This window comes from Equus caballus, chromosome 10 (genome assembly GCF_041296265.1).
Source record: "Equus caballus isolate H_3958 breed thoroughbred chromosome 10, TB-T2T, whole genome shotgun sequence".
Classification (NCBI taxonomy): domain Eukaryota; kingdom Metazoa; phylum Chordata; class Mammalia; order Perissodactyla; family Equidae; genus Equus; species Equus caballus.
In genome coordinates, this window is record NC_091693.1 from 16,261,055 (window position 1) to 16,281,714 (window position 20,660).

General features: G+C 55.8%; 1 protein-coding gene and 1 long non-coding RNA gene across 3 annotated transcripts in view; one reads left to right on the forward strand and one right to left on the reverse strand.

Moving 5' to 3' along the window:
- MARK4 (microtubule affinity regulating kinase 4) overlaps nt 1–19,080 on the forward strand; it is a 30,425-nt gene extending 11,345 nt beyond the window's left edge. Inside the window, exons 8-18 of one of the 2 annotated variants that reach the window (XM_023649900.2) lie at nt 582–818; nt 4,587–4,706; nt 5,114–5,213; nt 6,722–6,831; nt 6,938–7,097; nt 9,822–10,039; nt 12,388–12,491; nt 14,615–14,893; nt 15,043–15,122; nt 16,092–16,136; nt 17,798–19,080. In XM_023649900.2, coding sequence (XP_023505668.2) covers nt 582–818; nt 4,587–4,706; nt 5,114–5,213; nt 6,722–6,831; nt 6,938–7,097; nt 9,822–10,039; nt 12,388–12,491; nt 14,615–14,893; nt 15,043–15,122; nt 16,092–16,136; nt 17,798–17,862 — 1,518 coding nt within the window. In that variant the 3' untranslated portion in view covers nt 17,863–19,080. The remainder of the gene's footprint in view (nt 1–581; nt 819–4,586; nt 4,707–5,113; nt 5,214–6,721; nt 6,832–6,937; nt 7,098–9,821; nt 10,040–12,387; nt 12,492–14,614; nt 14,894–15,042; nt 15,123–16,091; nt 16,137–17,797) is intronic. The other variant, XM_023649899.2, reaches the window with a different exon arrangement.
- LOC111775215 (uncharacterized) lies at nt 7,844–12,992 on the reverse strand. The gene is made up of 3 exons (XR_011422441.1): nt 11,806–12,992; nt 9,490–9,595; nt 7,844–8,926 (listed from the first exon to the last, which is right to left on the reverse strand). It is a non-coding gene; the product is annotated as an uncharacterized lncRNA (long non-coding RNA).
- Nucleotides 19,081–20,660: the final 1,580 nt, after the last annotated feature.

The window sequence follows — 20,660 nt, forward strand, 5'->3', positions numbered from 1 at the left end:
ACACATCGGGAAACTGAGGCACAGAGAGGTCTGGTAACCTACCAAAAGTCACACGGCGAGTGAGTGGTGGAGCCAGGATTCTTCCAGAATCTGTGTTCTTAACCCTACATTATGCAGCCACTGTTATAAATGATAGTCCGCTCAGCCCAGCGCATAGTAGGTACACAATAAATATTAGATTAAATTCCCATTTTCATTGTTATAGGTCTTGAAGAGTCCTCTTTTTGTCTCTTCTGCTGGGTAAACTGAGGCTCAGAGAGGGGCAGGAGATTGCCTGGGGACCCCCAGCTCTGCAGACCACGTGGGATCGTAGTAGCTAATGTTATATAGCGCTTACTGGGTATGAACTGCTCTAGGCCTGTTATGTGGATTAACTCGCTTAATTCTCAGAGAGCCCTGTGACATAGGGACGTGATTGTCCCCATTCTGTGGATGAGGAACCCGAGGCCTAGGGGATAAGGCCACTGCGCAGGGTCACACAGAGTAGGGACAGGGCCACAGTTGGTCCAGGGGGCCTGGCTGAGGATCCCGTGCACCTGTCCACACACACACCCCCCCTTGGCCATCTCCCTTCCTCCCAGGCCGAGAACCTCTTGCTGGACGCCGAGGCCAACATCAAGATCGCCGACTTCGGCTTCAGCAACGAGTTCACGCTGGGCTCGAAGCTGGACACGTTCTGCGGGAGCCCCCCGTATGCCGCCCCCGAGCTGTTCCAGGGCAAGAAGTACGACGGGCCGGAGGTGGACATCTGGAGCCTGGGCGTCATCCTGTACACCCTCGTCAGCGGCTCCCTGCCCTTCGACGGGCACAACCTCAAGGTGCTGGGCGCGGCTGGCGTGGGGGTCTTGCTCTCCTGGGGAGGGTCTCTCTGGGCCCCCATCCCCCATACACGTCCTCGGCAGACGGCCAGAGAAGCGGGGCTGGCCTGAGGTCACATGGCCAGGCGGGGGTCAGGCAGGACCCAGGTTCTCTTGGCCATGGGGCAGCCCGAGTGGACCGTGCTGTGTCAGGCTGGTCCACGGGGCACATGTTTTGCAGGTGGTAGAACTGAGCTCGAATCCTGGCTCACTCACTCCTTCACTCATCCGTATTTTTCGCCCTCCGTCCATGGGCCAGGCTCTGTTTTAGGTTTTGCAAACACAGTGGAACCAGAGAGGCAAAAGTTCCTGCCCTCGGGGCAGCCTGGTGGCACAGCGGTTAAGTGCGCACATTCTGCTTCTCGGCGGCCCAGGGTTCACCGGTTCGGATCCCGCATGCAGATACGGCACCACTTGGCAAGCCATGCTGTGGCAGGCGTCCCACATATAAAGTAGAGGAAGATGGGCACGGATGTTAGCTCAGGGCCAGTCTTCCTCAGCAAAAAGAGGAGGATTGGCAGCAGATGTTAGCTCAGGGCTAATCTTCCTCAAGGAAAAAAAAAAAATTCCTGCCTTCATATAGGCTGCTCCGTGGCCAAACTTTGAAAACATGCTCCGTGGGAAGAGCCAGTCACCAAAGGCCACCTGTTATAGGATTCCATTCATATGAAACGTCCAGAAGAGGCACATCCTGAGTGACAGAAGCAGATCAGTGGTGGCCCTGGTCTAGAGGGAGGTGGAGTTCAGGGTTTCTTTTGGGGCGATGAACGTGTTCTAAAATCGATGGTGGTGATGGTCGCCCAACTCCGTGAATAGACTGAAAACCAGTGAATTGTGCGCTTAAAAGAAGAAAAGATTCCTGCCCTCGTGGACCGACACGCCAGCGGCAGAGTCGGCCAGAAAACTAGAGAAACAAGCGAGATATATATTATGTCAAAAGCTGGCCAGTGCAATCGGGGAGAAAATGGGAGTGGGAAGTGGGGGGTGAGTTGTGGTGTTGTGTATTTTGCTTTTCTTTCCTTTGAACTCTTTTTCGGGAGCATTGCCAGTCTACAAAAAAGTTGCAGGATGAGGACAGGCGGACGTGGTGCCCTTGAGGGGAAGCACTAATGGCTAGCCCCTGGCCATGTCGGTCGTATCTGACTGGAGATGCATGTGGTATTGTCGGCATCTTCATACTGATGGAACATTCGGGAGCAAGTCACACACAAAGTGTCCTTTATGCCTAAGGGCTGCATGCGGCAGGTCCCTCCCGAGGCGGGGGCGTTTTCCCGTCCACGGTGGCGCTCAGGAGCTCTGCCGTGGACACCGTCCTGGCCTCCAACCCCCGGTCCATACTCGGATGTCGTCCGTTGGCCCAAGAATCTCCGTGGTAGCTGTTTTTCCTCCGGCTCCGGCATCCACTCGGGCCCCTGTGTTGCGGCTCAGTCATCCTGTCATCTGGGACAGTCCCTCTGCCTTCCTTGGGCACTTGGGACGTGGCGTTGTTGGCGAGGTCGGCCAGTTGTCTCCCTCAGCGAGGGGTGCTCCGTGGTTCCTTGTGGTCGGGACTTTTGGTGCGCTCCGGGCGCGACCTTGCAGCGGGAGTGCCCGGTCCTGCTCCACGTGGCCTGTGAGGAGCCCCCAGGAGGTCAGGGAAGTCCTTGCTGAGGACAGACCATCTGTGCAGAGACCCGAGCGATGGCGAGGAGGGATTCCCCTCTTGACAGTGGCCTCGGCCGAGCATCCACCCCTTTGAGCCTCAGTCTCCCGCTCTGTTCGGTGAGGAGCGTAAGGTACCAGCCTCGCAGCGGTATTCGAGGCCTCGCTGGGGCCGGGCGTGCAGAGTGCGCACTGTCACAGAATAATCTGTCAGACCGCCCAGCACGAAGCCATGGGGGCTTTTCAAAGGGCCAGGCCGGTGTCACCTCCTGCTGTCCTGGTTCCCCCACCAGGCACCCCAGCGCTTGCTGAGCGAGGGAGAGACACAGCTGGGGACAGCTCCTGGCACTGTCATTACCTAGCTCAGTGACCTTGGACAAACCCCTTTGTGAGTCTCAGTTTCCCCGCCTACAGATGGGGACATTGAGAGCCACTTACAGCCAGGCCGGGCATGGAAAGCCCGTCACAGGGACCTGGCGGCTGGGCGGGGCGTCATGGCCGCTGGCTGCTGCTCACCAACGTGACAAGTGGCAGGTGGCACAGTGGTTACACAGCCCCGGCTCCAGGGCCCGACCGCCTGGGTTCAAACCCAGGACGAGTGACTTAACCTCTCTCGGCCTCAGTTTCCTCGTCTGGAAAATGGGTATCCCCGCCCTGCTTCACAGCGCCCCTGTGAACACAGATGTCATGCGCATAAAGCCAGGCCCGGGGACGTGCTCTGAAAGTGACACACGTCCTTATTAAATAGTCACGACCCCTCGGGCTGTGATGGGCGGCAGACCCCGGAGCTCCCCGGGCATGTGCCTCTCCCAGCTCTTCTAGGACAAGGCCCCAGAACCTAGCTCCCAGCCGCGTCCCCACAGAGGGCTCCGCCCCAGGAGACCCCCGTCTTCCCGTTCACCCCCTCGCTCCTTGTTCTGTCTCCCTCAGTCCTTCCTTCAGGGATGGAAGGGGTCTCCCTGGTCTGCCACATCATGGAGCACAGAGTTTATTCTTTCTTTCACAGCTGAGGCAGGACCCCTCATAGAAGGCCTTTAAGGGGCCGGCCCGGTGGTGCAGCGGTTAAGTGCGCACATTCCACTTTGGTGGCCTGGGGTTCGCCGGTTCGGATCCCGGGTGCGGACATGGCACCGCGTGGCAAGCCATGCTGTGGTAGGCATCCCACATATAGAGGAAGATGGGCACGGATGTTAGCTCAGGGCCAGGCTTCCTCAGCAAAAAGAGGAGGATTGGCGGCAGTTAGCTCAGGGCTAATCTTCCTCCAAAAAAAAAAGGCCCTTAAAAAAAAGCGTAAAAATCAATGCCCGTTCTTTGACATCGCTAGGGCCGCCCCTTTAAAGCCAGGCGTGTCTGGGGGGTAAGAGGAGGCCTGGGGGTGGGAGGAGGGTGGCCAGGATCCCTCTCTTTCCTCCTCTTTTGTAAACCTGATGTTTCAGTGGCGCTTGCTCCAGGCCTGACCCGTGCCAGCATTTATTTCTACAGACTCGCTCGCGTTCCACCCTGGAAGTGGGCATGTGGTCCCTGTTTACAGATAAGGACACTGAGGCCCCACAGGCCGCCTCACCTGCCCACCTCCCCTCTGATCTGGCTTTCAGAAGTCACTTTGGCTGGAGGTTAAATTATGGAGCTTGAAAAGGATTTTTTTTTTTTTTCTTGAGGAACATTAGCCCTGAGCTAACTACTGCCAGTCCTCTTTCTTTGCTGAGGAAGATTGGCCCTGAGCTAACATCCATGCCCATCTTCCTCTACTTTATATGTGGGATGCCTGCCACAGCATGGCTTGAAGAGCTGTGCCATGTCCACACCTGGGATCCGAACCGGCGAACCCCGGGCCGCCGAGAAGCGGAACGTGCGCACTTAACCGCTGCGCCACCGGGCCAGCCCCATGAAAAAGAACTTTTTTTAATTGCTGCATCTAATACCACGTTCCCATTTTACAGACGGGGAGCTGAGGTCAGGGGAGAGGTGGGATGCTGGGCCTCGGAGCTGCTGTCGCTTCTGGGGGAGGTTGAGACAAAGCCGAGTGCGTGCGTGTGCGCGCATGTGTGAGAGTGGCGCGCCCCGCCCCCAGTAACGCCGTCCCCGCAGGAGCTGCGGGAGCGGGTCCTCAGAGGGAAGTACCGGGTCCCTTTCTACATGTCGACAGACTGTGAGAGCATCCTGCGAAGATTTTTGGTGCTGAACCCAGCTAAACGCTGCACTCTCGAGGTGAGCCTGCGGCCCGCGCTCTGCCTGGCCTGCGCCCACCTGCCTGGCAGGGGCAGGGGGGCGGGCTGCCCGAGACAAGCCTCCCAGGCCCGTCCTGTCACCAACCCCCCCAGCCTCGCCCACTCGCCGCCGTGCCAGTAATTAACTAATGAGCTCCTAGGGTGATTACAGGGTGCCGGGGGCCCCAGATGACACGCACGTGGGAGGGTGACATCAGGAGGCTCCGGGAGGGGGCGGGGGTGGAGGTGCTCGCTCAGGAAACCCTCGGTTCTGGATGTCAGGCGCTGGAGGTGGGGGACAGGGCCGATAGCCCCCCTTGGGGGCCCATGTGGGAGGTGGGGAGCTGTATTTTTTTCGATTTCTTCTGACATCTGTCTTCTGCCCTGTCCTGCTCCCGGTTCCTTCAGCAAATCATGAAAGACAAATGGATCAACATCGGCTATGAGGGTGAGGAGTTGAAGCCATACACAGAGCCCGAGGAGGACTTTGGGGACACCAAGCGAATTGGTGAGGGTCCGGGGGGGGGGGGCACCAGGGAGCCAGGGGTAGGGTCTCCCCAGTACCTACGCCTTGGGTTAGGGCATCGGAAGAGTTTGCAAGGCAATTAGGGAGAGCAGAGGCATCTGGGCTCCAATTCCTGTGCTGCTACTTTCTAGCTGTGTGACCCTGGGCAAGTTTCTTCCCCTCTCTGTGCTTCTATTTCCTTATCTATAAAATGGGATCATTGTGGAACGTATCTTGTAGGGTTGTTATGAATATTAAATGAGTTCATCTACGTAAAGTGCTTATATTAGGCGTGTGATAAGTGCTGATGTGTTAGCTTTGATTATTAAGATGCAAAAAGAAATCATAGATTGCTTCTAGAAGAATTTGTGCACAGGTCGTCAGTAATCTGCACATTTGGGGGAGAGCCTCAGCTTGACATGTGCCTCGCCCACCACACTTTTGGTCCCAATCCTCCAGCCTGGAACCTTGAACTCTTGACCCCTGAGACATTCATTAGCCCTGGAAGTGCCCCTTAGGAACCATCCAGTCACCCTCCCTACTACTGCGGAGGGGACTGAGGCCGCCATCAAAGCTGGCTGCATTGATCAGGACTTTCATGGCTGCAAGTAACAAAACCCAAGCCATTCTGGCTTGAACTAGGTAATAATAATAAGTTGAATCACATGAAATTGCCATTTTTATAGGTTCAAAATAGTCAATACCAGCAGTTTCATGTGGTTTAATCTAATAGTGATGTTATTCTCAGAACTAAAAAGGCCAGGGTACGCCAGCCTTCAGGCACAGCTGGATCCAGGTGCTCAGAGGCAGTGGTTGGGAATCTTCTCAGTGGTGGCTTCTTTCCCAGGCAGCTCTCCCTGGAGCAAGCTGGCAACAGCATATCCTAGTGGCCTGGACACCCCATCAGGAAGAGAGGCCACTTTCCTTATGTTCCAATGGAAGCCCTAGGCTGGTGCCCATTGGCTATCCCTGAACCAATAAGTTTGGCCTTGGGGATGAAACACTTTGATTGGCCAGACCTGGGTCATATGCCTGCCGTGGACCAATCAGTGTGGCTTTGGGGATGGAGCATTCTGATTGGCCAGACCTGGGTCATATGCCTGCCATGAACCAATCAGTGTGCCTTTGGGGATGGAGCATTCTAATTGGCCAGACCTGGGTCATATGCCTGCCCTGAACCAATCAGTGTGGCTTTGGGGATGGAACACTCTGATTGGCCAGACCTGGGTCCTATTCCTGCCCTGAACCAATCAGTGTGGCCTTGGGGATGGAGCACTCTGATTGGCCAGACCCAGGTTATATGCCTGCCCTTGGGGTTTGGAACAGGCAAGAGTCAGCCAGGTGACGGGAGCAGGGAAGGAATGTTCTTCCAAGGAAAATCAGGGTGCTGCTGGCCGAAGGGGGCCTGGATACTAGAGACGCCAAAGAGCTGGCATCGCTGTGTGGTGCAGAAACGAGTGGAAGGGAAGCGTCTGGGGAGACTGAACTTCCTCTCCGTCCCTCTCTCCCAGAGGTGATGGTGGGTATGGGCTACACGCGGGAAGAAATCAAAGAGGCCTTGACGAGCCAGAAGTACAACGAAGTGACTGCCACCTACCTCCTGCTGGGCAGGAAGACTGAGGTCAGAAGGCGCCGGGGGCATTGGGGAGGCACGATGCCTGGGGTGGAGGGATGTCTGGGACAGAGGGGACAGGGTCTGAGGCTCCTCGTCTGTCATCTTCCTGCAGGAGGGTGGGGACCGGGGCACCCCGGGGCTGGCCCTGGCACGGGTGCGGGCGCCCAGCGACACCACCAATGGAACAAGCTCCAGCAAAGGCACCAGCCACAGCAAAGGGCAGCGGAGTTCGTCCTCCACCTACCACCGCCAGCGCAGGCACAGCGACTTCTGTGAGTATCGGCCTGCACCCGCACACGCCATCTCTGGCCCCGAGGCCTCAGACCTGTGTCACGTCAGGGTTCTCTGGCTGCAAGCGACAGAAACCTGCTCAAGCCGACTACAGGGAAGGGACGAATTTCTTATAAAGGCGCAGGGACATTGTGTGGAACTTGGAGGCGGCCAGCTCAGGAAGGGATTAGAAACTGGAAAAGCAGCCAGATGCAGAGCAAACACTCTGTGTCTTGCTTCCACTCTGCCTGTCTCGATTTTCCTTTCTTTTTTACTTATCTCACCGAATCCTTTTGCCAGCTCCTTACATGTTGGTTTTAGAGACCAGCCCAAATGGGAGCTGGAATCTCTTTGATCCACTTGTCAGGGATGGAGCTCTGATATCAGGGTCCAGTTGAGATTAATCCATATTGACTAGGACGCAGGAGGACACATTGTACAAAGTGGCTGCTGAGAGCCTGCCCTCTGGCCTCTCCTCCACACTGAGATGAAGGGAGGCCCTTACTAGTAGAAAAGGGCTGTGCAGACACCTGATTATACCCCACATTCTACAACTGACAGGTGTCTCCTCTGCAGAAAATAAGTAGATGCCACCACCAATCCCACAAATCAGGCACAGAAACTTCCAAGAGTTCTCTTCCCTACACCCTCATCAAATGTTCATCTTCCCCATTATTTTTTTTAGCAGCTCTATTGAGACCTAATTCACATAGCATGCAATTCACCCGTTTAAAGTGCACAGCTCAGTGGTGTTAGTACATTTATGGGGTGGTGCTCCATCACCACAGTCAACTTTAGAACATTCTCGTTGGCCCAGACAGACACTCCAGAACCCTTAGCCATCAGCCTCCAATCCCCCATCCACCCCAACCCCAGCCCCTGACAACTCCTAATCTATTTTCTGTCTCTCTCTCTTTCCCTGTTCTGGACATTTCGTGTAAACAGAGTCATACGGTCTCTGGCCTTTGGGGTCTGGCTTCCTTTGCTTAGGATAATGTTTTCAGAGTCTGTCCACGTGGTAGCCTGGATCAGGGCTTCATCCCTTTTAAAGGCCGCGTAATATTCCTCTGCATGCAGGTACCGCGTTTTGTGTCTCCGTCATCAGCTGGTGGACATTTGGGTTGTTTCCACCACGGCTGCTGTGAACATTCATGTGCGGGTTTTTGTGTGGGTGGATGTGTTCGTTTCTCTCCGGCATTTACCTGGGAGTGGAAGTGCTGGGTCACGTGATAACTCTGTAAACAGTTGGAGGAACTGCCCGGGTGTTTCCGACTCTCCTTTGTTGATGCAGCCCCACTTCTCTGCAGGGGCAAAGTTCTGTCCTCGGGGGTGGGTGCCAGCAGGGGGAGAGGGTGGCAAGGATGCTCAGCATCCGCCCTAAGCAGGAAGTGTGGGCTTCTGGATGGTCAAGCCATTACTCTTGCCCCACCTATGAAAGAGCAAGACTAGGGTGCTGGCCCAGTGGGGTAGTGGTTAAGTTTGTGCGCTCCACTTTGGCAGCCCAGGGTTCGAAGGTTTGGATCCTGGGCACAGATCTCACACCACTCATCAAGCCATGATGTGGTGGCATCCCACATACAAATTAGAGGAAGATTCGCTCAGGGCCAATCTTCCTTACCAAAAAAAAATATATATATATTGGCCCAGAAAGTCCCTAAGAAGCTTGTGACTCCAACATCCCATGGTTAGAACGTGGTAACCTTTTAAACCTCCACACAGAGACCGTCTGGGTTGCAGGCATTCTGGGGTGAGGGACTGTTGATGGCCCCCTGTCAGTCATTGTAGAGCTCTCAGCTTACTGTGGTTCTGGAACTTTCGAACATGAAGTTTCCTGAGAATTTGACACATGGAAGTTCTGACTGTCTGAAGTTCTACACATTTACCCCCTGTTCTAAGACCATAAATTCCCAAAACATTCTAAAGGACCAGATTTGGTTTTGAAACTAATACAGTCATATCCTTAAAATTCGATGGGAGGAAGAAGGTAGACAGTAAAAAAACGTCTGTCCTACACATTTCTCCCAACCCCCAGCTTGTCTTGGGGGCAGCCACTGTTACCAGCTTCATATGAATTCTTTTGGAGAGATTTTATTTGTACCTAAACATATAAAGAGATAGATGTGAAAAGAAGGAGAAAGAGAGAAAGAAAAGAGACATATAAAGATAGATAAATGCCTTGTTCATATATTAATATGAAGATAATATTCTCCACTTTTAATACAAATGATAGTCTGTCAGAGGCATTCATATATAAACAAGTAGATACAGATAGATATAGATACAAACTTTCCCCCTTTTTGTACAAGTGACAACACACTGTAGGCCTCATGCCTTGCCTTTTCTGATTTATAGTTTAGCCTGAAGATCATTCCGTTTTGGTATGTAAGAACCCACCTTGTTCTTCTTTATGGCTGCGTAGTATTCCATCGGGTGGAAATATCTTGACTTGTTCGGCCATTCCCCCGTTAAGGGGCATTTAGGCTGTGCCCAGTCTTTTGGCCTGAAAGAAAAGGATGATGCAATGAGTAACCTGTCTGTGCATCTTGTCATTTATGTGGAGTTTCTGGGTCAGTAGCTGTGCGTGTGTCATTGGGACGGATATTGTCAGAATGGCCTATGCAGAGCTCATAGCCTGGGCGAGGAGTTCCGAGGTCCCAAGGATCACCCAGAGGAGCTTCTGGCTGTTCCAGTTGATATCAGCCCTCATTGTCCCCTCCCTCCCCCAGGTGGCCCATCCCCCGCCCCCCTGCACCCCAAGCGCAGCCCAACCAGCACGGGGGAGACGGAGCTGAAAGAGGAGCGTCTGCCGGGCCGGAAGGCGAGCTGCAGTGCGGCGGGCAGCGGGAGCCGCGGGCTGCCCCCCTCCAGCCCGATGGTCAGCAGTGCTCACAACCCCAACAAGGCAGAGATCCCAGAGCGGCGGAAGGACAGCACGAGCACCCCTGTGAGTGGCCGGAGCTCGGGGGCCAGGCCAGGGGGCCTCCCGGTTCCTTTTTCATGCCCTGCTGTTTCGCGTCCTGTTCCCCACACCAGCACACAGGACCCCTTGGTCTAGCGGTTCACTCACTCATTCAACAAACACTTATGGAGGCTGTCTGGGTCCTGACTTTCTGCTTGATGCTGGGGCACAAGTTAGCATTCCATGTCAGAAAGGAGGACTGTACTGGCTTTAGGGAGGAAGGAGTTAATACGGGGAGTCAGGTGCTGACAAAATTGTGGGACGCGCTGGAGGAGCCGACAGTGGACGAGACCCACAGGAATGACACATCAGCACAGCAGAACCGACCCACCCGGGGAGCTGCCACGTCGGAGGCTGCCTCTAGCGCTGTGGAGTTCAAGAACGCACGGTCCCGGCTGCAGTCAAGACTCAGACTCCATCCTCCGCCAGAAGGGCCCCTTGATGCCCAGAGGTCTGGAGAAGGGGCCCTGGGGCCCCGCTGAAGCAAAGACCCTCAGCTCGTGACCTTGCCTGTATGAGCGCAAGTCAGAGGGGATGGGAAGGTGGCTGCCACCCCATTTCCACCTTCCAGATCTTCGTGAGTGCCAAGATTGGCAGGACCCATTCATATGCAGACCTCAAGCTTCAGAGGAGTCTGAGGGATGTAATATTTGGCTTTCCTGCTTCTGGAGCTCCCTAGAATGGGAGGTTTGAAGGAACCAAAGGAGCCTTAACATCGGGAGACGAGGGTGCAGGCACAATACGGAAAGCGGTCAGGACTCTGCAGCCACACGGACCAGAGTTTGAATTAAACTGATGAGCTGTGTGACCTTGAGCAAGTGACTGCACCTCTCTGAGCTTCAGCATTCCTCCCTGTGAAATGGGCTCATCAGAGAACTTGGATTGTTGTGAACCTCTTGTAACATCTTGTACGGAAAGTACTTCACCCAGTGTCGGGCTCAGTAAGTGCTCAACGAATGAGAGCTATTGTTATGGCTACAAGAAACCCACACCTTCAGAAGCTAGAAAAGGAACCGCAAATTAGCTCCAAAAGAAGTCCAAGGAAGGAAATAACAAGTCAATAAAGGAGAAAACAGATGTACACTAGAGAAAATGAACGAAGCCGAAAGCTGGCTCCTGAGAAGATGAGTAAGATCAGCGGACCCCCTAGCAAAACTGGTTAAGAAAAAAAGACAGCAAACGCGAATTACTCATATCAGAAATGAAAACGAGAACTATGTTCCAACATAAAAAACGAGTGAGAGGGCTGGCCCCGTGGCCGAGCGGTTAAGTTCGCGCGCTCCGCTGCAGGCGGCCCAGTGTTTCGTTGGTTCGCATCCTGAGTGCGGACATGGCACTGCTCATCAAACCACACTGAGGCAGCGTCCCACATGCCACAACTAGAAGGACCCACAACGAAGAATATACAACTATGTACCAGGGTGCTTTGGGGAGAAAAAGGAGAAAAAAAAATCTTTAAAAAACAAGTGAGAAGCTATTAGGAACAACCTCATACCAGTAAATTTGACGACTTCGATGAAATGGACGGATATGTTTAAAAACACAATTTACCGAAACTGACGTGAGAAGAAATAGAAAACCTGGACAGTCTTAGGTTCTTGTTAAGTTGCATCCATGATTTCAAACTTTCCCATAAGGAAAATTTCAGACCCAGATAGCGCTAACTGGTGGAATTCTTGGAAACACGGAAAGAAGGAATAATACTGATCTTAGACACACTTGTAGAGGACAGAAAAAGAGGGATCGCTAACCAGCATATGTATGAGGCGACATAATCCTGGCGTGGTGTCCTCTGTCCTCAGAGACGGTGCCCAGTCCGGGTGGGACATATATGCGAACAGACTGACAATACAGAGGGAGAAAGGCTGTCGCAGGGGGCCCCCAGGAGGCCCCTGAGTCAGCCTGGGGCCGAGGGTGGGGTGTGTTAGGAACAGACACCTGCACACACACAGGCGTGAGTCAGGAGGCGTAACTAGCAGATGAGACAGCCCGGGGCTGAGCACAGAGGCAAAATGTGGCATGAAGGATGTTCAAGAAAGCTTGACGTGGCTGGACTGTTCCCAGGTGGGGGAGCTGGGAGAGGGGTGGGGGACAAGGCTGCCGCCTGGGAATCCTGCCCGACCGCCTCCTTTCGGCTCCCGTGGCTCAGCCTGCGTTGCTGGCATGGCCCAGTAACCTCCAGATGGCCCGGCATGAACCATCGCCGGCTCCCCCTCGGTCCACACACAGGCCTCTACCTCCTTCATAAGGATGGAGGCCAAAGAACGGAAAAGGGGTGCGTTAAGGGCTGTGCCTGCCCCGCCTCACCCCCCTCCTGGCCGTGTCTCCCACAGAACAACCTGCCCCCCAGCATGATGACCCGCAGAAACACCTACGTTTGCACAGAACGGCCCGGGGCCGAGCGCCCGTCCTTGTTGCCAAATGGCAAAGAGAACAGGTATGGAGACGGGCGCGACGGGGCGGGGGGAGGGAGCAGGGCCCCCTGGGGCTGAGCTGACAGACGTGGGGGAGGGGGCCCCGGCGGGGACTGCCGAGTGTCTGCGTGTGCCCTGCCCCTGGCAGAATCCACCCACGTCCGCCCCCTCGCAGACACCCCCCTTCATGGAGTCGTCACCAACACCAGGAAACCAGCCTGCCCTGTCCTCCGCCCACCAGGCTTGGGAACCTGAGTGGATTGTTGTTTTTTGAATGATCCGTTTTTAGAACTCGAGAGAAGCCCCAGAATGTCACAGCTCCAGCATCCTCTGGTTGGCTGGTTTTCAGACTTCTTTGCCTGAGTTCCTTCCATCCCTTTCAGCTGGGAAGTGAGGGAAACCAGTGCCGACCGGCTGGAGCCTAAAAAGAGAAAGAGTTAGTTCAGATCACAGTTCAAGTCCAGGACGGGGGCGGGCTTAGGGATAATGACACAACCGCCCGCCCCGCCCCGGGGCTGTAGGATGGGATGCCAAGGTGCACTCTGGGAAGCACGTCATAAAGGGATGCAGGTGTTCCTCCTGGGCGGGGCAGGGAAATGAGTGATGGATAGCAGGAATTCTGTGGCTCCTCGCTCTGAGTTCCAAATCTGGCCTCTGCACTCTGTTAGCAAGATGACCTTCGACAAGTCTCTGAGCCTCTCTTTCCTCCCCTATAAGCCAGGGGTGATGTTCTCTGCCTCCGGGCCCCATTAGAGGGATCCAGTAGAGATCAGGTGCGTCCTGTACCTGGCACACGGTCTGGGACATAGTAGGCATTCCATGACTAAGAGCTTTTTTTGTGGTTATTAAATAAAAATAATAATAGCTAACATTCACCAAGCAGTAACCATGTGCCAGTCCTCTGTATATTAGCTGGTTGAATGCCCCTGACAGCTCTGTGAGGTTTCTCCATCTTACAGCTGAGGAAATGAGGCACAGAGGGGTTAAGTAACTTGTCCAAGGCCACACAGCTGATGAGGAGCAAAGATTTGAGACTGACTCTGGGATCTGTATTTGTAACCGCTGATAAGGCATGGCCTTCAGTTCTGGTCAGGAGACAGTGTCCAGTTAGATTATAGGCTCGGCTGCTGTAACGGAGAGTCCCCAAGGCACAGTGGCTTAAATAAAATGGAGCTTTAGTCCACTGTGACCTAACCATCCAGACGTAGGAGGCCAGGGTCCTCCAAGGACCCAGGTTGATTCTGCCAACCTCAGCATGAGGCTCCTGCTCTGGTCCAAGGCCCCTGCACCAGTTGCCACCATTTCCCAACCAGCAAGCAGGGCGGAAAGACAGTGGAGCACAAACTGTCTTCTCTTTAGAGGCCTGACCCAGAAATAGTGCAAAGTACTTCTGCTTGTATCCTATTGGCTAGAGCCTAGTCACATGACCACCCCTAGCTGCAAGGGAGGCTGGGAAGTGTAGTCTCTGGCTGGCGGCCATGTGCCCTCCTCTTAGAGGTTTGGTTACGAAGAATAAAAGGAGGAGGATGGATTGTGAGGGAGACATGGGGGCATCTGCCACAGTCAGGGTTCCCCCTCTGAGATCCAGGCTGGTCCTGGGGTCCCTGGAATAATAGAAATTGGAGGTCTAGTCCCTGCTGGCAGGACTGGGAGGGCCAGAAGGGCTGGAGGGGGGGTCCTGGGACAATGGAAATTTAGGAAGAAGGTCTCTAACTCTTTATTTTCACCTGTTGAAAAATTGTCATAATGAATATAGGTACTCTTGACCTTCACATCTGTTCCTTTTCCCGAGTTTGCATAATGAAAGTTGAGACAGCAGAGTGTTCGCAAAGTTGATTTGGCTCCTGAGGTTTGGATGGCAAATAGCAAGAGATTCTTGCAAAAATATATCTGAATCTATTTATTGCTGAGTTTGGAGAGAGGAGAGCGGGTAGGGGACAGTTTGGAGGGGGTAGAGATTGAAGAAAGGACAGTTTGAAGAAGGGATGACTTAAGAGGGGAGAAGAGTTGGTAAAATAATACTAGGGTTGTACAGTACACAGCCTGGACAACTGTACAAGGCAGCCCTGTCTCTGAGCTCTAGCTTGGTTGGGGTTTCTTGACCTTCTTCGAGGCCCCACCCTGACTCGTCTCTCTCTGCCCACAGCTCGGGTACCCCACGGGTGCCCCCCGCCTCCCCCTCCAGTCACAGCCTGGCTCCCCCATCAGGGGAGCGGAGCCGCCTGGCTCGCGGCTCCACCATCCGCAGCACCTTCCACGGTGGCCAGGTCCGGGACAGGCGGGCAGGGGGCGGGGGAGGTGGGGGCGTGCAGAACGGTCCCCCCGCCTCTCCCACGCTGGCCCACGAGGCCACGCCCCTGCCCACTGGGCGGCCCCGCCCCACCACCAACCTCTTCACCAAGCTGACCTCGAAACTGACGCGAAGGTGAGCCTCCCCGGCCGTGGGGGCGGGAGCGGGATGGGGCTGATGGGGTCTAACCTGTCTCTACTCTGCTCCGTCCTCCTGTGCCCCGACATCTCCTCCTCCTCTTCCTCCGCCTCCTCCTTTTCCTCCTCCTCCTCCTCACGCTGCAGGGTTACCCTCGATCCCTCTAAACGCCAGAACTCTAACCGCTGTGTTTCGGGCGCCTCTCTGCCCCAGGGATCCAAGATCAGTAAGTCCCGACCCCCCTCTGCTCTCCTGGCTCTGCCTCCCTGTCTGCATGTCTGATCTGTGTGTGCAGGCATCGGGGGAAGGGGGCTCCGGGAGCGGGGATGGGGTCTGTAGGTGGGCTCTGGTGGTTCGTTGACTCACTCATTTGATAAACAATCGTCCGGCCTCTGGAGCCAGACTCCGGGTTCATCCCCCAGCTTTGCTGAGTGCCCTTGAGCAAGTCACTCAACCTCTCTGGGCCTTGCTTTCCTTTTCTGTAAAAGGGGGATCGTAATAGCAGCACCTTCCTCATAGGGTTTGTGGCGCCGACTAAACGAGGTGAGATATGGACTGAGCTTAGAACATTGCCTTGGAAAATGCTTTATAAATGTTTGCTGTTACTCACTGAGCGCCTACTGTGTGCCTGGGGCCAGCCTCGGCCCTGGAGTAGAGCGTGAACAAAATGTGTAAAATCCTTCCCCAGGCAGAGCCAACGTTCTACTAGACCCGGACACTAGACAATAAATAAATAAAATGTATAGACTCTCGTGTGGTGACAAGTCCTAAGGGGAGAAATAGAGCAGGGAAGGGGGCGCGGGGCGTGGAGAGGGAGGGTGCAGTTTTAAATGGGGTGGGCCTCCCTAAGGTGTCATATGAGCAAAGCCTGAAGGAGAGGGGTGTGTGTGTGTGTGTGTGTGTGGCCCCTTCTGTATGTAGGTGTGTGTCTCCACCCGCCACCCTTTCTCTCTCGTCTTCCAGATTCTTCCGTCTCTTTCCTTTGACCTGCACTAACCATTTCACACTGGGCGCCCCTTCTGGGCAGGGAGAGGGAGCTCAGATCCCGATTCCCGGCCCTCCCGGGTCCAGCTCCAGCCAGGGGGAAGGGACTGGGGCTCAGCCGGGGGGGCTGCCCCGAGTCCTGGAGGCAGTGGGTTGGGGGAGGGGCTCCCTATGTCCAGATGAGACACTCTGTCCCCCTCCCCTCCCTTAGGGTCGCAGACGAACCTGAGAGAATCGGGGGACCTGAGGTCACAAGGTGAGTCGTGTGCCTGCCCCTGGCGACCACACCAGCCCCCACCCCTCCTCTGGCCAGGTGTCTCAGCACCTGCCCCCATTCCCCTAGACCCTTAGATGGGACCTGAGCCTCATCCTCCGAGGCCAGCTTCCTGAAATGCCCTGTGACCGTCCCTCCTCTGCTCTTCTTAGCACAGCTCCCATCCCCAAGGATTTCCCCTCACTCCCACCTGCATCCCTGAGCTCCATCCCCTGACCGTCTTTAACTTCAGCCTCTTCCATCTACAACCGACCCCTCCCCCTGCTGACACCACGCCTCCCCTCCGCTCTCATCCAGTGAGGCAGGGCCGTCGCAGGCACCTCTGGGCCATCAGGTGGCAGACATTATCTGTACAGCCCTAGGTGGGAAATAGTTTAGACTTTGAGGGCCAGACAGCCGCTGTCTCATCTCTTCAGCTCTGCCATTGCAGCACAAAGGCAGCCGTATTCAATAGGAAAAAAAATAGATGTGGCTGTGTGCCAATAAAACTTTATTGACAAATGCAGGCAGCCCGTCCTTGGCCAAGCCCTGCCTTCTTTGACACAGTAGCAATGGAGAGACCCCAGTGGGAATAAACAGCTTCCCTGGTAGGTTCGACAAAGTCCCAGGACTCACTCTCATTGGCTGGAATGGGGTCACATGTCCACCCCTAAACCAATGCCTGTAGTCAGGGGCAGGGAGTTCTCTGATTGGTCAGACCTGGTCATCTGCTCAGCCTTGAACCAATCACAGTGGATGTGGAATGTCCTCATTGGCCAGAACTGAGTCACGTGCTGCCCCTTGGAGCTGAGAAGTGGAGTCCCCTCCTGAACCAGGAAGTCTCCATGTGGGATGCTGCTGAAGAGGGGCATTGTGGGTAGTTTAGGCGGGACGTTTCCTTGTTGTGCAGGGCCCCCTCCCGCACTGCCAAACGCGCATCATCTCCCATCCCTCCCCTTCAACCTAATAAATGCCACCGGTGCGCCCATCCCAAGACATTGTGGCACTCACAAAGCCCCAGAAATGTCCAGATACCCGTTGGGGGGCAGTACGGCTTCTAGGTGAGAGCCTGTGCCCTAGAGTGGGGAGGGCTGGGCCTCCAAAAACGGTGATTGTTACCAGAAGGACGTATTACCTAGGAAGCAAGCTCAGCTGCTGGAGCAGAGACCCCCCCCCACCCCCCACCCCCCACCCCCCACCCCCCACCCCCCACCCCCCACCCCCCACCCCCCACCCCCCACCCCCGCCAAATACAGGCGGCAGTAAATTTCTCTCCTTCGCACCCTCTGTGGCCTGGCCAGGCTGGCAGGGCCAATCTGTTCCATGAGGTCACTCAGGGAGCCAGGGGTCTTGCATCCCCATCCCTTTGAGCCCTGTGGTCATCTTCGCAGCAGAGGGTGGCTCATGCTGCAGCCGAGTGGGGCTACAGAGTCCAGGGCACTTGGTGTCTTTTGAAAGAGGCGGTGTGCGCGGAATTGCGCGCATCCCTTCCGCTCGCATCCTGGAATTGGGAGACATGGCCGCGCCTGGCCGCAGGGGAGGCTGGGAAATGTAGTCTCTGGCTGGGCAGCTGCGTGTCCAGCTGAAACTGTCACTGGGATGAGAAAGGGGGAGACGGGTTACCGTCCTCTTCTCTCCTTTGAGCGTCCTCTCTCCCCCCGCAGTTGCCATCTACCTTGGGATCAAGCGGAAACCGCCCCCCGGCTGCTCCGATTCCCCTGGAGTGTGAAGCTGACCAGCTCGCGCCCGCCCGAGGCCCTGATGGCAGCCCTGCGCCAGGCCACGGCGGCCGCCCGCTGCCGCTGCCGCCAGCCCCAGCCGTTCCTGCTGGCCTGCCTGCACGGGGGTGCGGGCGGGCCCGAGCCCCTGTCCCACTTCGAAGTGGAGGTCTGCCAGCTGCCCCGGCCGGGCCTGCGGGGGGTCCTGTTCCGCCGCGTGGCGGGCACCGCCCTGGCCTTCCGCACCCTGGTCACTCGCATCTCCAACGACCTCGAGCTCTGAGCCGCCACGGCCCCGGGTCCCCTCCCCTTCCTCTTCCTCGTCCCCTCCCCTTGGGGTCAGGGAGGGGATTCTCATTTTGTCATCACCTGAGGTTCCCTGAAGTCGGTTTAGGGGCCAAGATTGTCCCCTCGGCTGTTCTGCGGGGTCGCTGGGCATGAGAGAAGAGCGAGGGTGCTTGGCAGGGGGAGCTGGCACCTTCCTGGAGCCTCCAGGAGGTCCTGTCCCCCCTCGCCCTGCCATGGGGCACCTGAGGAGACTCTGGGGGCAGGGCCGGGGCAGAAAGGGAAACTGAGGAAGCTCTTCCATTCCTCCCGATGGCTCAAGAATTAGGGCTTGGGCAGGGGCCGGAGGAGTTAACTGAGCCTAAAGACTGGAGAATGGGTGGGAGGAGGGCTGGGAGTGGGGGTCCGAGAGGCAGATTCCTTCCCCTCCCCCTCCCCTCGTGCTCGAACCCCCCTTCCTGCCCCAGGCTGGCGCGGGGCACTTTGTACAAATCCGTGTAAATACCCCCACCCCCTCCCCTCTGCAGAGATCTCTCAAGGAGCTGCCGCTGTCACCTCCGGTTTTTAAGTTATTACACCCCGCCCCCGTCAGCCCCTCACCTGCAGCCTGTCGCCCAATAAACTTAGGAGAGTCCCCCCTCCCCCACGCTGCCCCCGGGGTTTTCCTTCCCTGCCCTCCCCTGCAAGTGTGACGAGGAGGAGGTGTGGGACCTTGGGCGAGTGGGTCCTCCTTTCTGAGCCTCGGTGTTCTCATCTGCAGAATGGGAGCCGCGGGGGTGCGAGGGTCAAGGGTGACGGTGGAGGAGGGCGGGGCAGAATCGGCCTCATCCACGGGGCCCCAGTTCCCGTATCGGACCCCACCCACGTCATACTGGACTCTCAACCACTTCTTACTCCGGTAGTACATTTATTCAATAAACAGTCATTGACCGGTGCCTACTCCATGCCAGGCCCAGTGCTGGACACGCAGACGCAAGGAGCCCCTGTGTTGGGGGACGTGGGTTCTGACGCAAACGCTAAAGAAACTGTTGCTTTGGGGAGCCCAGAAAAGAAAGTGAGAGGAGGTTGGGGAAGGTGCTCTGGGGGAACTGGTGCTGGAGTTGGGCTTTGAAGGATGTGTAGGAGTTGACCAGGTATTGGATATGCCCTGGGCAAAAGCCTGGAAGTGGGAGTGTGTGGTATATCTTCAGAGAACTGTGGGTGGTTTCCGTGTGGCTGCTATGCTGGGGTGGGTGGAGATTTAGCAAGAGAAATGCTGTATTAGGACTAATAATCCATCTGCCCTTAAGCAAAAATGTATCTGTTTGCTTATGTTATTTAATAGTCCAAGGGCATCTGGCTTCAGGTATGGCTGGATCCAGGCAGCAGGCCATCTCACCTCTGCTTTTCTCAGTGTGAGTTCCATTCCGGCAGTTTCATCCAGTGGGCACTCCCGGGTCGCAAAGATGACCCCAGCAGTTCCAAGCTTTCATTCCTCCAGCTTGGTTTCTGCAGCAGAAAGTTCTTCATTGCCAACTTCCGGCGAAAGTCTGGAGACAGACTCTCATTGGCCCACATAAGTCATGTGATCATCCATGAACCAGTCTCTGTGACTCTGGAGTGGCCCAGCCGGTACCTAGAGCTGGACTTAGAGGGGGCTCCACAAAGGACAGGCAAGGTGTTGTGAGCAGAAGGGAAGTGGGAGCTTGGTCGACTTAAGCAGTAGAGGGCCATCCAGTATAGGATGGCAGGGCTTGTTCACCAGGACATTGTGGGCCAAACTGAACAAGCTGGGCTTTGATTCTCGGGCACTGGGGAGCCATGGAGGGTTCTATGCAAGGAAGAGACTTAGAACTGTCTCAGTTGCCCATTTGGGGCAGGTAGAGTCAACCCTCGTCTTGTTCATGGGGCTGATAGGAACTCAAATGAGAAACGAAGGGTAGTGAAGATTGAGTGGTCCGTGGGAAAAGTTCAGGGTCTGGGGCAGAACCACATTACTGTCTTAGAAGTGAGGCCGGGATAGGGATCTGCTGAAAGGTGTTTATAGTTGAGAGGGCAGGGAAATGCGCTGTGGAGGTGAACCAAGCATGTCTTGAAGTCTCAATCCCTAAGGGCTTTCTCTGTGCCCAGCCCTGTGCTGGGGACACAGAGGTGACCGAGACAGCCCCAGCCCTGCCCTCGTGGGGCTCACAGTCCAGGAGGGGAGGCACCTATATCCTCACTGATGGTCCACAGTGGGCAAGGCTCGTGTAGGGGAGCCCAGGGGCTGAGGAAGTCCAGAGGGGGCGCCTGCCCCAAGCAAGGAGGGCTTCCTGGTGGAGGGGCATGCATTCTAGGCAGAGGGAACAGCCTGTGCAATGGCTGGGAAGCAAGAGAGCACAGGACCTTCAGCAAACGTCGTAGGATGCAGGGTGAGTAGAGAGTCCCTGAGAGATGCTGGCAGAGCCTTGAAGGTCGTGGAGAGGAACCTGGGCTTTCTTCCAAGGGCACTGGGGAGCCATAGTGAGGTTGTGAGCAAAGGAGAGGCAGGGGCAGGTTTGTGCTG